Raw genomic sequence first — 14,151 nt, 5'->3', positions numbered from 1 at the left:
GCCGATATATATATATATATACACACACACACACACACACACACACACACACACACACACACACACTGCTCAAAAAAATAAAGGGAACACTTAAACAACACAATGAAAATCCAAGTCAATCACACTTCTGTGAAATCAAACTGTCCACTTAGGAAGCAACACTGATTGACAATAAATTTCACATGCTGTTGTGCAAATGGAATAGACAACAGGTGGAAATAGGCATTTAGCAAGACACCCCCAATAAAGGAGTGGTTCTGCAGGTGGGGACCACAGACCACTTCTCAGTTCCTATGCTTCCTGGCTGATGTTTTGGTCACTTTTGAATGCTGGCGGTGCTTTCACTCTAGTGGTAGCATGAGACAGAGTCTACAATCCACACAAGTGGCTCAGGTAGTGCAGCTCATCCAGGATGGGACATCAATGCGAGATGTGGCAAGAAGGTTTGCTGTGTCTGTCAGCGTAGTGTCCAGAGCATGGAGGCGCTACCAGGAGACAGGCCAGTACATCAGGAGACGTGGAGGAGGCCGTAGGAGGGCAACAACCCAGCAGCAGGACCGCTACCTCCGCCTTTGTGCAAGGAAGAGCAGGAGGAGCACTGCCAGAGCCCTGCAAAATGACCTCCAGCAGGCCACAAATGTGCATGTGTCTGCTCAAACGGTCAGAAACAGACTCCATGAGGGTGGTATGAGGGCCCGACGTCCACAGGTGGGGGTTGTGCTTACAGCCCAACACCGTGCAGGACGTTTGGCATTTGCCAGAGAACACCAAGATTGGCAAATTCGCCACTGGCGCCCTGTGCTCTTCACAGATGAAAGCAGGTTCACACTGAGCACATGTGACAGACGTGACAGTTTGGAGACGCCGTGGAAAACGTTCTGCTGCCTGCAACATCCTCCAGCATGACCGGATTGGCGGTGGGTCAGTCATGGTGTGGGGTGGCATTTATTTGGGGGGGCCGCACAGCCCTCCATGTGCTCGCCAGAGGTAGCCTGACTTCCATTAGGTCCCGAGATGAGATCCTCAGACCCCTTGTGAGACCATATGCTGGTATGGTTGGCACTGGGTTCCTCCTAATGCAAGACAATGCTAGACCTCATGTGGCTGGAGTGTGTCAGCAGTTCCTGCAAGAGGAAGGCATTGATGCTATAGAATGGCCCACCCGTTCCCCAGACCTGAATCCAATTGAGCACATCTGGGACATCATGTCTCGCTCCATCCACCAACTGTGCAGGAGTTGGCAGATGCTTTAGTCCAGGTCTGGGAGGAGATCCCTCAGGAGACCATCCGCCACCTCATCAGGAGCATGCCCAGGCATTGTAGGGAGGTCATACAGGCACGTAGAGGCCACACACACTACTGAGCCTCATTTTGACTTGTTTTAAGGACATTACATCAAAGTTAGATAAGCCTGTAATGTGGTTTTCCACTTTAATTTTGAGTGTGACTCCAAATCCAGACCTTCCTGGGTTGATACATTTGATTTCCATTGATAATTTGTGTGATTTTGTTGTCAGCACATTCAACTATGTAAAGAAAAAAGTATTTAATAAGAATATTTCATTCATTCAGATCTAGGATGTGTTATTTTAGTGTTCCCTTTATTTGTGTATATACAGTGGGGCAAAAAAGTATTTAGTCAGCCACCAATTGTGCAAGTTCTCCCACTTAAAAAGATGAGAGAGGCCTGTAATTTTCATCATAGGTACACTTCAACTATGACAGACAAAATGAGAAAAAAAATCCAGAAAATCACATTGTAGGATTTTTAATGTATTTATTTGCAAATTATGGTGGAAAATAAGTATTTGGTCACCTACAAACAAGCAAGATTTCTGGCTCTCACAGACCTGTAAGAGGCTCCTCTGTCCTCCACTCATTACCTGTATTAATGGCACCTGTTATCAGTATAAAAGACACCGGTCCACAACCTCAAACAGTCACACTCCAAACTCCACTATGGCCAAGACCAAAGAGCTGTCAAAGGACACCAGAAACAAAATTGTAGACCTGCACCAGGCTGGGAAGACTGAATCTGCAATTGGTAAGCAGCTTGGTTTGAATAAATCAACTGTGAGAGCAATTATTAGGAAATGGAAGACATACAAGACCACTGATAATCTCCCTCGATCTGGGGCTCCACGCAAGATCTCACCCCGTGGGGTCAAAATGATCACAAGAACGGTGAGCAAAAATCCCAGAACCACACGGGGGTACCTAATGAATGACCTGCAGAGAGCTGGGACCAAAGTAACAAAGCCTACCATCAGTAACACACTACGCCGCCAGGGACTTGAATTCTGCAACTCCATGAGGTGTCCCCCTGCTTAAGCCAGTACATGTCCAGGCCCGTTTGAAGTTTTCTAGAGAGCATTTGGATGATCCAGAAGAAGATTGGGGGAATGTCATATGGTCAGATGAAACCAAAATATAACTTTTTGGTAAAAACTCAACTCGTCGTGTTTGCAGGACAAAGAATGCTGAGTTGCATCCAAAGAACACCATACCTACTGTGAAGCATGGGGGTGGAAACATCATTCTTTGGGGCCGTTTTTCTGCAAAGGGACCAGGACGACTGATCCGTGTAAAGGAAAGAATGAATGGGGCCATGTATCGTGAGATTTTGAGTGAAAACCTCCTTCCATCAGCAAGGGCATTGAAGATGAAACGTGGCTGGGTCTTTCAGCATGACAATGATCCCAAACACACCGCCCGGGCAACGAAGGAGTGGCTTTGTAAGAAGCATTTCAAGGTCCTGGAGTGGCCTAGCCAGTCTTCAGATCTCAACCCCATAGAAAATCTTTGGAGGGAGTTGAAAGTCCGTGTTGCCCAGCAACAGCCCCAAAACATCACTGCTCTAGAGGAGATCTGCATGGAGGAATGGGACAAAATACCAGCAACAGTGTGTGAAAACCTTGTGAAGACTTACAGAAAACGTTTGACCTCTGTCATTAACAACAAAGGGTATATCACAAAGTATTGAGATACACTTTTGTTATTGACCAAATACTTATTTTCCACCATAATTTGCAAATGAATTCATTAAAAATTCTACAATGTGATTTTCTGGATTTTTTGTCTCATTTTGTCTGTCATAGTTAAATTGTACCTATGATGAAAATTACAGGCCTCTCATCTTTTTAAGTGGGAGAACTTGCACAATTGGTGGCTGACTAAATATTTTTTTGCCCCACTGTATGTATGTATGTATGTATGTATGTATGTATGTATGTATGTATATATATATATATATATATATATATATATATATAATGTAAATGACAATTACAAGAATACTGAATGAACAATGAACACTTATTTTAATATAATACATCAATCAAATCATTTTACTCTCAAATAAATAATGAAACATGTTCAATTTGGTTTAAATAATGCAAAAACAAAGTGTTGGAGAAGAAAGTAAAAGTGGAAACGTGCCATGTAAGAAAGCTAACGTTTCAGTTCCTTGCTCAGAACATGAGAACATATGAAAGCTGGTGGTTCCTTTCAACATGAGCCTTAAATAGTCCCAGGTAATAAGTTTTAGGTTGTAGTTATTATAGGGCTATTTCTCTCTATACCATTTGTATTTAATATACCTTTGACTATTGGATGTTCTAATAGGTACTTCAATATTGCCAGCCTAATCTCGGGAGTTGATAGGCTTGAAGTCATAAACGGCTCAATGCTTGAAGCACAGCAAAGATCTGCTGGCAAACGCAGTAAAGTGCTGTTTGAATGCATGCTTATGAGCCTGCTGCTGCCTACCACCGCTCAGTCAGACTGCTCTATCAAATCATAGACTTAATTATAACATAATAGCACACAGAAATACGAGCCTTAGGTCATTAATATGGTCAACAATAATTTCAAAAACAAGACGTTTATTCTTTCAGTGAAATACGGAACCGTTACGTATTTTATCTAAGGGGTGGCATCCATCAGTCTAAATATTCCAGTTACATTGCACAACCTTCAATGTTATGTCATAATTACGTACAATTCTGGCAAATTAGTTGAGCCAGACAGCCCAAACGGTTGCATATACCCTGACTCTGCGTGCAATGAATGCAAGAGAAGTGACACAATTTCCATAGTTAATATTGCCTGCTAACATGAATTTCTTTTAACTAAATATGCAGGTTTAAAAATATATACTTCTGTGTATTGATTTTAAGAAAGGCATTGATGTTTATTGTTAGGTACAGTCGTGCAACGATTGTGCTTGTTTCGCAAATGTGCTTTTGTTAAATCATCCCCCGGTTTGGCGAAGTTGGCTGTCTTTGGGCCGCCTGGCTCGCAACGAGCTGCATATAGCCTGAGTCTGTTGCACAAAACGCAAGAGAAGTGACACAATTTCCCTAATTTAAAAAAAATTCATGTTAGCAGGCAATATTAACTAAATATGCAGGTTTAAAAATATATACTTGTGTATTGATTTTAAGAAAGGCATTGATGTTTATAGTTAGGTACACATTGGTGCAACGACAGTGCTTTTATCGCGAGTGCGCTTGTTAAATCATCACCCGTTTGGCGAAGTAGGCTGTGATTCAATGATAAATTAACAGGCACCGCGTCGATTATATGCAACGCAGGACAAGCTAGATAAACTAGTAATATCATCAACCATGTGTAGTTAACTAGTGATTATGTTAAGATTTATGTTTTTTTTATAAGATAAGTTTAATGCTAGCTAGCACCATACCTAACACATACCATTTGTGTACAGTCAGTTACACCATATCTCAACAGGTAGTCAGCCTGCCATGCAGTCTACTCGTGGAGTGCAATGTAATCGGTCATAATCGGTGTCCAAAAATGCAGATTACCGATTGTTATGAAAACTTGAAATCTGCCCTAATTAAATCGGCCATTCTGATTAATCGGCCGACCTCTGAGAGCATCCTGTCGGGCTGTATCACCGCCTGATATGGCAACTGCACCACCCTCAACCGCAAGGCTCTCCAGAGGGTGGTGCGTTCTGCACAACGCATCACCAGGGGCAAACTACCTGCCCTCCAGGAGACCTACAGCACCCGATGTCACAGGAAGGCCAAAAAGATCATCAAGGACAACAACCTCCCGAGCCAATGCCTGTTCACCCAGCTGCCATCCAGGAGACGAGGTCAGTACAGGTGCATCAAAGCTGGGACCGAGAGACTGAAAAACAGCTTCTATCTCAAGGCCTTCAGACTGTTAAACAGCCATCACTAGCACAGAGAGGCTGCTTCCTACATATAGATCAAATCATAAGCCACTTTAATAAATGGATCACTAGTCACTTAAAAAAATGCCGCTTTAATAATGTTTACATATCTTACATTACTCATCTCATATGTATATACTGTATTTTATACCATCTATTGCATCTTGCCTATGCCGCTTGTCCATCGCTCATCCATATATTTATTTGTACATATTCTTATTCCATCCCTTCACATTTGTGTGTATTAGGTAGTTGTTATGAATTTGTTAGATTACTTGTTAGATATTACTGCACTGTTCGAACTAGAAGCACAAGCATTTCGCTACACTCGCATTAACATCTGCTAACCATGTGTATGTGACCAATAACATTTGATTTGATTTAGGCCTAACACACACAAACAAACATGATTGAGAAGTGTTTTGAAGCTTTTTTGTTAGAGGGACACTTACCTAATATGTGCTTGCAGACAGCGAAGGGTGATTTAGACTTCCGGAAGGAGAGGAATATGTGTTCTGCGTGCTGCCTCTGTTCTGTATTGACCATGGATGGCGGTGCCTAAACACACATACCATTTGTGTACAGTCAATTACACCATATCTCAACTAGGTAAAGTCACACACACACCTTAAAAGACCCCCAAAATATACACAACTAAACACACATACGCGGTAAACCAAGGAGTGTGGCCAGAATGGGGCTCGGCAGAAAAATCCCAATCCAGGTCTAATTGCAGTAAAATAAGATCTTTGACTCACGTCACGGTGGCCAGGAATGAGGCGAGAAATACCATTTTATCTCTCCTGACCACAGGCACGACAGGGGCTTCCTTCCCATGCCCACCCCTTCCCCTGAACATACACGTTTAGAAACTATTGGACCAGAATCTGTTAACTAGCTTACATAATTATGTGGCTAAAACAATAGCATGGATAGAATAAACTCAAACATGAAGAATGTTATTCGAAGTAACTGGCACGAGCTCCCAAGAGTACTTCAATCACCAAGCATGGTGCTTAATCAAGTGTGTGATCGATAACTTTTAGCCAACTACTGTACTAGCAAGCCAACCCTTCCCGATGGTTAAGCTAATTGTTTCCAATATATCACTTTTCCTTTACTAAAAGCTGTGCTTTGTGATATATTCAGGGAATTGAGAGAGTGTCCTCCTTGACTGTTGCATAACGTTGGTGACAAATAGACGGTAAAGTCAATAGCTAGCTAGCTAACGTTAGGTGGAACATGGTGAATCAACAGCGTGTCTAACGACGCGGGCTGCAATGGGGATGTTCACCGAACTGTCTAGCGTTGAAGAAATACAACTTGAGTATTGAATCAAACTAACTAGCTAAACAAGTGTGTGGTTCCCTGTAAACATGAGTGTTCTACTAGTGAAGTGTTTAGGAAACATCGTCACAACAGACACTGTCACACTTAGCTAGCGGCTTTTGGGGATGATGGCTATGCTAGATTTTTGCAGGATGGAGACAACACTGCGCCACGCATCAGTATCCTTTCCGATAAATAACTGTGCCCGATAGATCGCTCGCCGTCACATAACCCTCAATAAAACCAAGAACTATGCACATACCAAAAAACTTTAACAAAAAAAATATTATATTTCTCACCATTAAAACTTTGGCAGCGCTTTCCAGCTGTGAAATCACTTCTGGTGCACCAACCGCCGCCATCATTGTCTCTCTTCAATGACGCGCCATGCGCTGAATTATGGGATTAGGGGTTCTCTGGCCAATTTGATAGTGGAGACTTTTTGCAGGGAGTTTCAGGACAGCGCGTCGCTCTATGGAGGATATGTAATTTAAAAAAACATAGCAATAAAATATTGAACATAAGGTCTTAATTTTTTACAAGCCAAGACGCTTGCAAACGTCATATGTTGTGATACCTTAACGTTTATAGATGATTCCTACCACCAGGAGAGCGCACCAAAAAAGTCAGAAAATAATTTGAATCCTTTTGTCAAAATGGTTTATTGAAAGATTTGCACTGAAGTGGGACTTTCTGGAAAGTTTTTAAAAATAATATTGATAAAGGTGGTCATTTTTACTTCTAAAATAAACCCCCATTATGCCTATTTATATGTTCTAAATGACATATTACCAGAGATCTATGTTATTACCTTTACCTTATCATAACCCCCAGAGGCCCTATTCTGTTCATAATGTTATGGCTGTCATAACATAGGACACAAATTATACCTATTAAAAAAAGTGATGTTGTTCTCATGAAATGTAATTCCTTGCCCCACTACCCTATCATAGAAAATATATTGTTTTACATGTGATTTTATAGCTTCAAATTATGATGTAAATTACTTTAAAGAGATATGTCAGTTATGAAAAAATATGCAGCCACATTTCTTAAAACTATGTGACAGATAAAAAACGACCAGTTATGTCTAAATGGTGCGTGCGTGTCCTTCAAATCTGAGCCCACAACATCATCTGTTGTCATTTGATTTCATCTGTTGTATGTTGTACTTCTGATTGTTCTATCTCATTGTTTCCTTCTGTAAGATAAATATTTGACACTTCATGGTAGGGTTAACATATTTATTTTTGAAAATGTCATCAATTCGTACATAATTATTGGTGACGTGATAACTAGTTCTTCCTGAATACATACAATGCCTGTGCTGTGTAGGATAGATGGTGTGCTGGACTTCCTTCACTGGTAAAAAATGTATCATAATCTACATGTTCATCCATCTACCACACATACACCTCTTTCAAACAAGATGAATAACCTGCATAGATTTAAGTTGTAATCAACCACCCATTTGAATATTTCACTGTATTGCTCATCTTACCATAGATTTTTTTTTTTTTTTTTCACCTTTATTTAACCAGGTAGGCTAGTTGAGAACAAGTTCTCATTTGCAACTGCGACCTGGCCAAGATAAAGCATAGCAGTGTGAGCAGACAACAAAGAGTTACACATGGAGTAAACAATTAACAAGTCAATAACACAGTAGAAACCAAAGGGGGAGTCTATATACAATGTGTGCAAAAGGCATGAGGAGGTAGGCAAATAATTACAATTTTGCAGATTAACACTGGAGTGATGAATGATCAGATGGTCATGTACAGGTAGAGATATTGGTGTGCAAAAGAGCAGAAAAGTAAATAAATAAAAACAGTATGGGGATGAGGTAGGTGAAAAAGGGTGGGCTATTTACCAATAGACTATGTACAGCTGCAGCGATCGGTTAGCTGCTCAGATAGCTGATGTTTGAAGTTGGTGAGGGAGATAAAAGTCTCCAACTTCAGTGATTTTTGCAATTCGTTCCAGTCACAGGCAGCAGAGTACTGGAACGAAAGGCGGCCAAATGAGGTGTTGGCTTTAGGGATGATCAGTGAGATACACCTGCTGGAGCGCGTGCTACGGATGGGTGTTGCCATCGTGACCAGTGAGCTGAGATAAGGCGGAGCTTTACCTAGCATGGACTTGTAGATGACCTGGAGCCAGTGGGTCTGGCGACGAATATGTAGCGAGGGCCAGCCGACTAGAGCATACAAGTCGCAGTGGTGGGTGGTATAAGGTGCTTTAGTGACGAAACGGATGGCACTGTGATAGACTGCATCCAGTTTGCTGAGTAGAGTGTTGGAAGCCATTTTGTAGATGACATCGCCGAAGTCGAGGATCGGTAGGATAGTCAGTTTTACTAGGGTAAGCTTGGCGGCGTGAGTGAAGGAGGCTTTGTTGCGGAATAGAAAGCCGACTCTTGATTTGATTTTCGATTGGAGATGTTTGATATGAGTCTGGAAGGAGAGTTTGCAGTCTAGCCAGACACCTAGGTACTTATAGACGTCCACATATTCTAGGTCGGAACCATCCAGGGTGGTGATGCTAGTCGGGCATGCGGGTGCAGGCAGCGACCGGTTGAAAAGCATGCATTTGGTTTTACTAGCGTTTAAGAGCAGTTGGAGGCCACGGAAGGAGTGTTGTATGGCATTGAAGCTTGTTTGGAGGTTAGATAGCACAGTGTCCAAAGACGGGCCGAAGGTATATAGAATGGTGTCGTCTGCGTAGAGGTGGATCAGGGAATCGCCCGCAGCAAGAGCAACATCATTGATATACACAGAGAAAAGAGTCAGCCCGAGAATTGAACCCTGTGGCACTCCCATAGAGACTGCCAGAGGACCAGACAGCATGCCCTCCGATTTGACGCACTGAACTCTGTCTGCAAAGTAATTGGTGAACCAGGCAAGGCAGTCATCCGAAAAACCGAGGCTCCTGAGTCTGCCGATAAGAATATGGTGATTGACAGAGTCGAAAGCCTTGGCAAGGTCGATGAAGACGGCTGCACAGTACTGTCTTTTATCGATGGCGGTTATGATATCGTTGAGTACCTTGAGTGTGGCTGAGGTGCACCCATGACCGGCTCGGAAACCAGATTGGACAGCGGAGAAGGTGCGGTGGGATTCGAGATGGTCAGTGACCTGTTTGTTGACTTGGCTTTCGAAGACCTTAGATAGGCAGGGCAGGATGGATATAGGTCTGTAACAGTTTGGGTCCAGGGTGTCTCCCCCTTTGAAGAGGGGGATGACTGCGGCAGCTTTCCAATCCTTGGGGATCTCAGACGATATGAAAGAGAGGTTGAACAGGCTGGTAATAGGGGTTGCGACAATGGTGGCAGATAGTTTCAGAAATAGAGGGTCCAGATTGTCAAGCCCAGCTGATTTGTACGGGTCCAGGTTTTGCAGCTCTTTCAGAACATCTGCTATCTGGATTTGGTTAAAGGAGAACCTGGAGAGGCTTGGGCGAGGAGCTGCGGGGGGGGCGGAGCTGTTGGCCGAGGTTGAAGTAGCCAGGCGGAAGGCATGGCCAGCCGTTGAGAAATGCTTATTGACGTTTTCGATAATCATGGATTTATCAGTGGTGACCGTGTTACCTAGCCTCAGTGCAGTGGGCAGCTGGGAGGAGGTGCTCTTGTTCTCCATGGACTTCACGGTGTCCAAGAACGTTTTGGAGTTGGAGCTACAGGATGCAAACTTCTGCCTGAAGAAGCTGGCCTTAGCTTTCCTGACTGACTGCGTGTATTGGTTCCGGACTTCCCTGAACAGTTGCATATCACGGGGACTATTCGATGCTATTGCAGTCCGCCACAGGATGTTTTTGTGCTGGTCGAGGGCAGTCAGGTCTGGGGTGAACCAAGGGCTGTATCTGTTCTTAGTTCTGCATTTTTTGAACGGAGCATGCTTATCTAAAATGGTGAGGAAGTTACTTTTGAAGAATGACCAGGCATCTTCAACTGACGGGATGAGGTCAATGTCCTTCCAGGATACCCGGGCCAGGTCGATTAGAAAGGCCTGCTCACAGAAGTGTTTTAGGGAGCGTTTGACAGTGATGAGGGGTGGTCGTTTGACTGCGGCTCCGTAGCGGATACAGGCAATGAGGCAGTGATCGCTGAGATCCTGGTTGAAGACAGCGGAGGTGTATTTGGAGGGCCAGTTGGTCAGAATGACGTCTATGAGGGTGCCCTTGTTTACAGAGTTAGGGTTGTACCTGGTGGGTTCCTTGATGATTTGTGTGAGATTGAGGGCATCTAGCTTAGATTGTAGGACTGGCGAGGTGTTAAGCATATCCCAGTTTAGGTCACCTAACAGAACAAACTCTGAAGCTAGATGGGGGGCGATCAATTCACAAATGGTGTCCAGGGCACAGCTGGGGAGCTGAGGGGGGTCGGTAGCAGGCGGCAACCGTGAGAGACTTATTTCTGGAGAGAGTAATTTTCAAAATTAGTAGTTCGAACTGTTTGGGTATGGACCTGGAAAGTATGACATTACTTTGCAGGCTATCTCTGCAGTAAACTGCAACTCCGCCCCCTTTGGCAGTTCTATCTTGACGGAAGATGTTATAGTTGGGTATGGAAATCTCTGAATTTTTGGTGGCCTTCCTGAGCCAGGATTCAGACACAGCAAGGACATCAGGGTTAGCAGAGTGTGCTAAAGCAGTGAGTAAAACAAACTTAGGGAGGAGGCTTCTGATGTTGACATGCATGAAACCAAGGCTTTTTCGATCACAGAAGTCAACAAATGAGGGTGCCTGGGGACATGCAGGGCCTGGGTTTACCTCCACATCACCCGCGGAACAGAGAAGGAGTAGTATGAGGGTGCGGCTAAAGGCTATCAAAACTGGTCGCCTAGAGCGTTGGGGACAGAGAATAAGAGAAGCAGGTTTCTGGGCATGGTAGAATATATTCAGGGCATAATGCGCAGACAGGGGTATGGTGGGGTGCGGGTACAGCGGAGGTAAGCCCAGGCACTGGGTGATGATGAGGGAGGTTGTATCTCTGGACATGCTGATAGTAATGGGTGAGGTCACCGCATGTGTGGGAGGTGGGACAAAGGAGTTATCAGGGGCGTGAAGAGTGGAACTAGGGGCTCCATTGTGAACTAAATGGAACCCATGTTTCAGTTCACGTGTGCATCAAAAAATATTCTGCAACCCTTTTAACACCTTCAGAGAGGTAGCCCACACAGTGAAATGACAGACTTGAGAAAAATTACAATTTATGTCAAAACACCTTCTAAGTGTTCTCTGTGTGTCTTGTTGCATTTCAATAGAATACTGAATAAAAATATGTTCAGGTCTATATTTGAACACCCTCGTCCTCATACTGCTTTCTAAATACATCTTATGGTAAGACAAAAATGCATGTCACATTCTATGTCTCCATCTGATGGAAATGAACAGTTTAAATGGCATCTGAATTCATTAATGTTATGAAAATGATCTTGTATCAGTACCGTTGAAAATAGAGCTAAATAATATTGGGTACAGCCAGAATGCTGATATTGGTATAGCTCACTGTATCCAATTTCAAACTCTCAGGGGACAATCTTCTAATTATCCAAAGCAAAGCAACCCACAAGCATCCACAATGCTCAAAACAACCACCCAAAACAACACTAGATACCCAAAACAACACAACTACCCCCAAAATAACCCAAACTACCCCACAATGAACGACTACCCAAAACAGCTACCTCAAACCAACCAAAAACAACCCATAACTACCCACAATGCCCAAAACAACCCCACAATTACCACCCAAAACAACACAACCACCCCACAATGGACAGCTACCCAAAACAGCTACATCAAACCTACCCACAATGGCCAAAACAACCCTACAAACTAGCCTGGCTGACACCAAACTCGAAGTCTTGATGTTGTAGGCACAAAGTGTGGATAATGAAGGGGGATTTTTAACAGATTGGTTCTCCTATGTGTCTTTCTCACTAAAATACCCACATGGACAGCCACACACAGCCCCCGAGCACCGCCCCCTACCAACACAACTGTTGGATTTTTAAATCCAAAGGACAGTTCAAACCCTCTGGGGAAAAAAGAGAGAACCAAACAAAGCTCAAGCAACTTTTGTGTGAATATTGCACCAAGAACGGACTCTTGTCCAGGCCAATGTTTCACAGCTCTCCCTCGCTGTGTACCATGTGAGTCATGTCAGCCAGGCTACTACAAAACCCCAAACTCTTCATTTTAAAGGTATGGGGTTAAGGTCTGACTACAACCTACTCTGAATATTGTCCTCTTTTCTTTTGCACATATGGCCTTTTGATCTTGCTGATGTGTGTGGACCTGTCAGATTCTGCAGGAACTGCATAACTAGTCCTAGATTCCCTATGTCCACAGCTAGTACAAACAGCACTCTGAAATATTTTGTTCATGGAAGCATTAAAATGCTTAACATGCACTTAGCAGTTTAAAGAAGCCTGTGATTAAAAGCAGAGTCCTGTGGACATTGTGACGTTGCACTGTGTTAATCATGATCATGTATTTTGCAATAACTATTCTTTTCACTGTATTTATCATGTGCTATAACATATAAACCCATAGCTTCTGTTACAGTTGAAGTCGGAAGTTGACATACACCTTAGCCAAATACATTTAAACTCAGTTATTCACAATTCATTACATTTAATCCTAGTAAAAATTCCCTGTCTAAGGTAATTTAGGATCACCACTTTTATTTTAAGAATGTGAAATGTCAGAATAATAGTAGAGAGAATGATTTATTTCAGCTTTTATAACTTTCATGACATTCCCAGTGGGTCAGAAGTTTACATACACTGAATTAGTATTTGGTAGCATTGCCTTTAAATGGTTTAACTTCGGTCAAACGTTTCAGGTAGCCTTCCACAAGCTTCCCACAATAAGTTGGGTGAATTTTGGCCCATTCCTCCTGACAGAGCTGGTGTAACTGAGTCAGGTTTGTAGACCTCCTTGCTCGCACACGCCTTTTCAGTTCTGCCCACAAATGTTCAATAGGATTGAGGTCAGGGCTTTGTGATGGCCACTCCAATATCTTGACTTTGTTGTCCTTAAGCCATTTTGCCACAATTTTGGAAGTATGCTTGGGGTCATGGTCCATTTGGAAGACCCATTTGCGACCAAGCTTTAACTTCCTGAATGATGTCTTGAGATGTTGCTTCAATATATCCACATAATTTTCCTACCTCATGATGCCATCTATTTTGTGAAGTGCACCAGTCCCTCCTGCAGCAAAGCACCCCCACAACATGATGCTGCCACCCCCTGTGCTTCACAGTTAGGATGGTGTTCTTCGGCTTGCAAGCCTCCCCGTTTCCTCCAAACATAACGATGGTCATTATGGCCAAACAATTCTATTTTTGTTTCATCAGACCAGAGGATATTTCTCCAAAAAGTACCATATTTGTCCCCATGTGCAGTTGCAAACCGTAGTCTGGCTTGTTTATGGCGGTTTTGGAGCAGTTGCTTCTTCCTTGCTGAGCGGCCTTTCAAGTTATGTCGATATAAGACTTGTTTTCCTGTGGATATAGATACTTTTGTGCCTGTTTCCTCCAGCATCTTCACAATGTCATTTGCTGTTGTTCTGGGATTGATTTGCACTTTTCACACCAAAGTACATTCATCTC

General features: G+C 43.1%; 1 protein-coding gene across 4 annotated transcripts in view; it reads right to left on the bottom strand.

Moving 5' to 3' along the window:
• The window catches only part of LOC109870954 (exportin-4), a 65,101-nt gene extending 58,155 nt beyond the window's left edge, over positions 1-6,946 (bottom strand). For all 4 annotated transcript variants that reach the window (XM_031805849.1, XM_031805848.1, XM_020461673.2 and 1 more), the window contains exons 1-2: positions 6,835-6,946; positions 5,659-5,764 (exon numbers count right to left, since the gene is read on the bottom strand). In XM_031805849.1, coding sequence (XP_031661709.1) covers positions 5,659-5,764; positions 6,835-6,900 — 172 coding nt within the window. In that variant the 5' untranslated portion in view covers positions 6,901-6,946. The remainder of the gene's footprint in view (positions 1-5,658; positions 5,765-6,834) is intronic.
• Between the last annotated feature and the right edge of the window lie 7,205 nt (positions 6,947-14,151).

This window comes from Oncorhynchus kisutch, linkage group LG26 (assembly GCF_002021735.2).
Source record: "Oncorhynchus kisutch isolate 150728-3 linkage group LG26, Okis_V2, whole genome shotgun sequence".
NCBI lineage: Eukaryota > Metazoa > Chordata > Actinopteri > Salmoniformes > Salmonidae > Oncorhynchus > Oncorhynchus kisutch.
The sequence above is the reverse complement of the archived record's forward strand: the minus strand, read 5'-3'. Positions and strand labels throughout refer to the sequence as shown.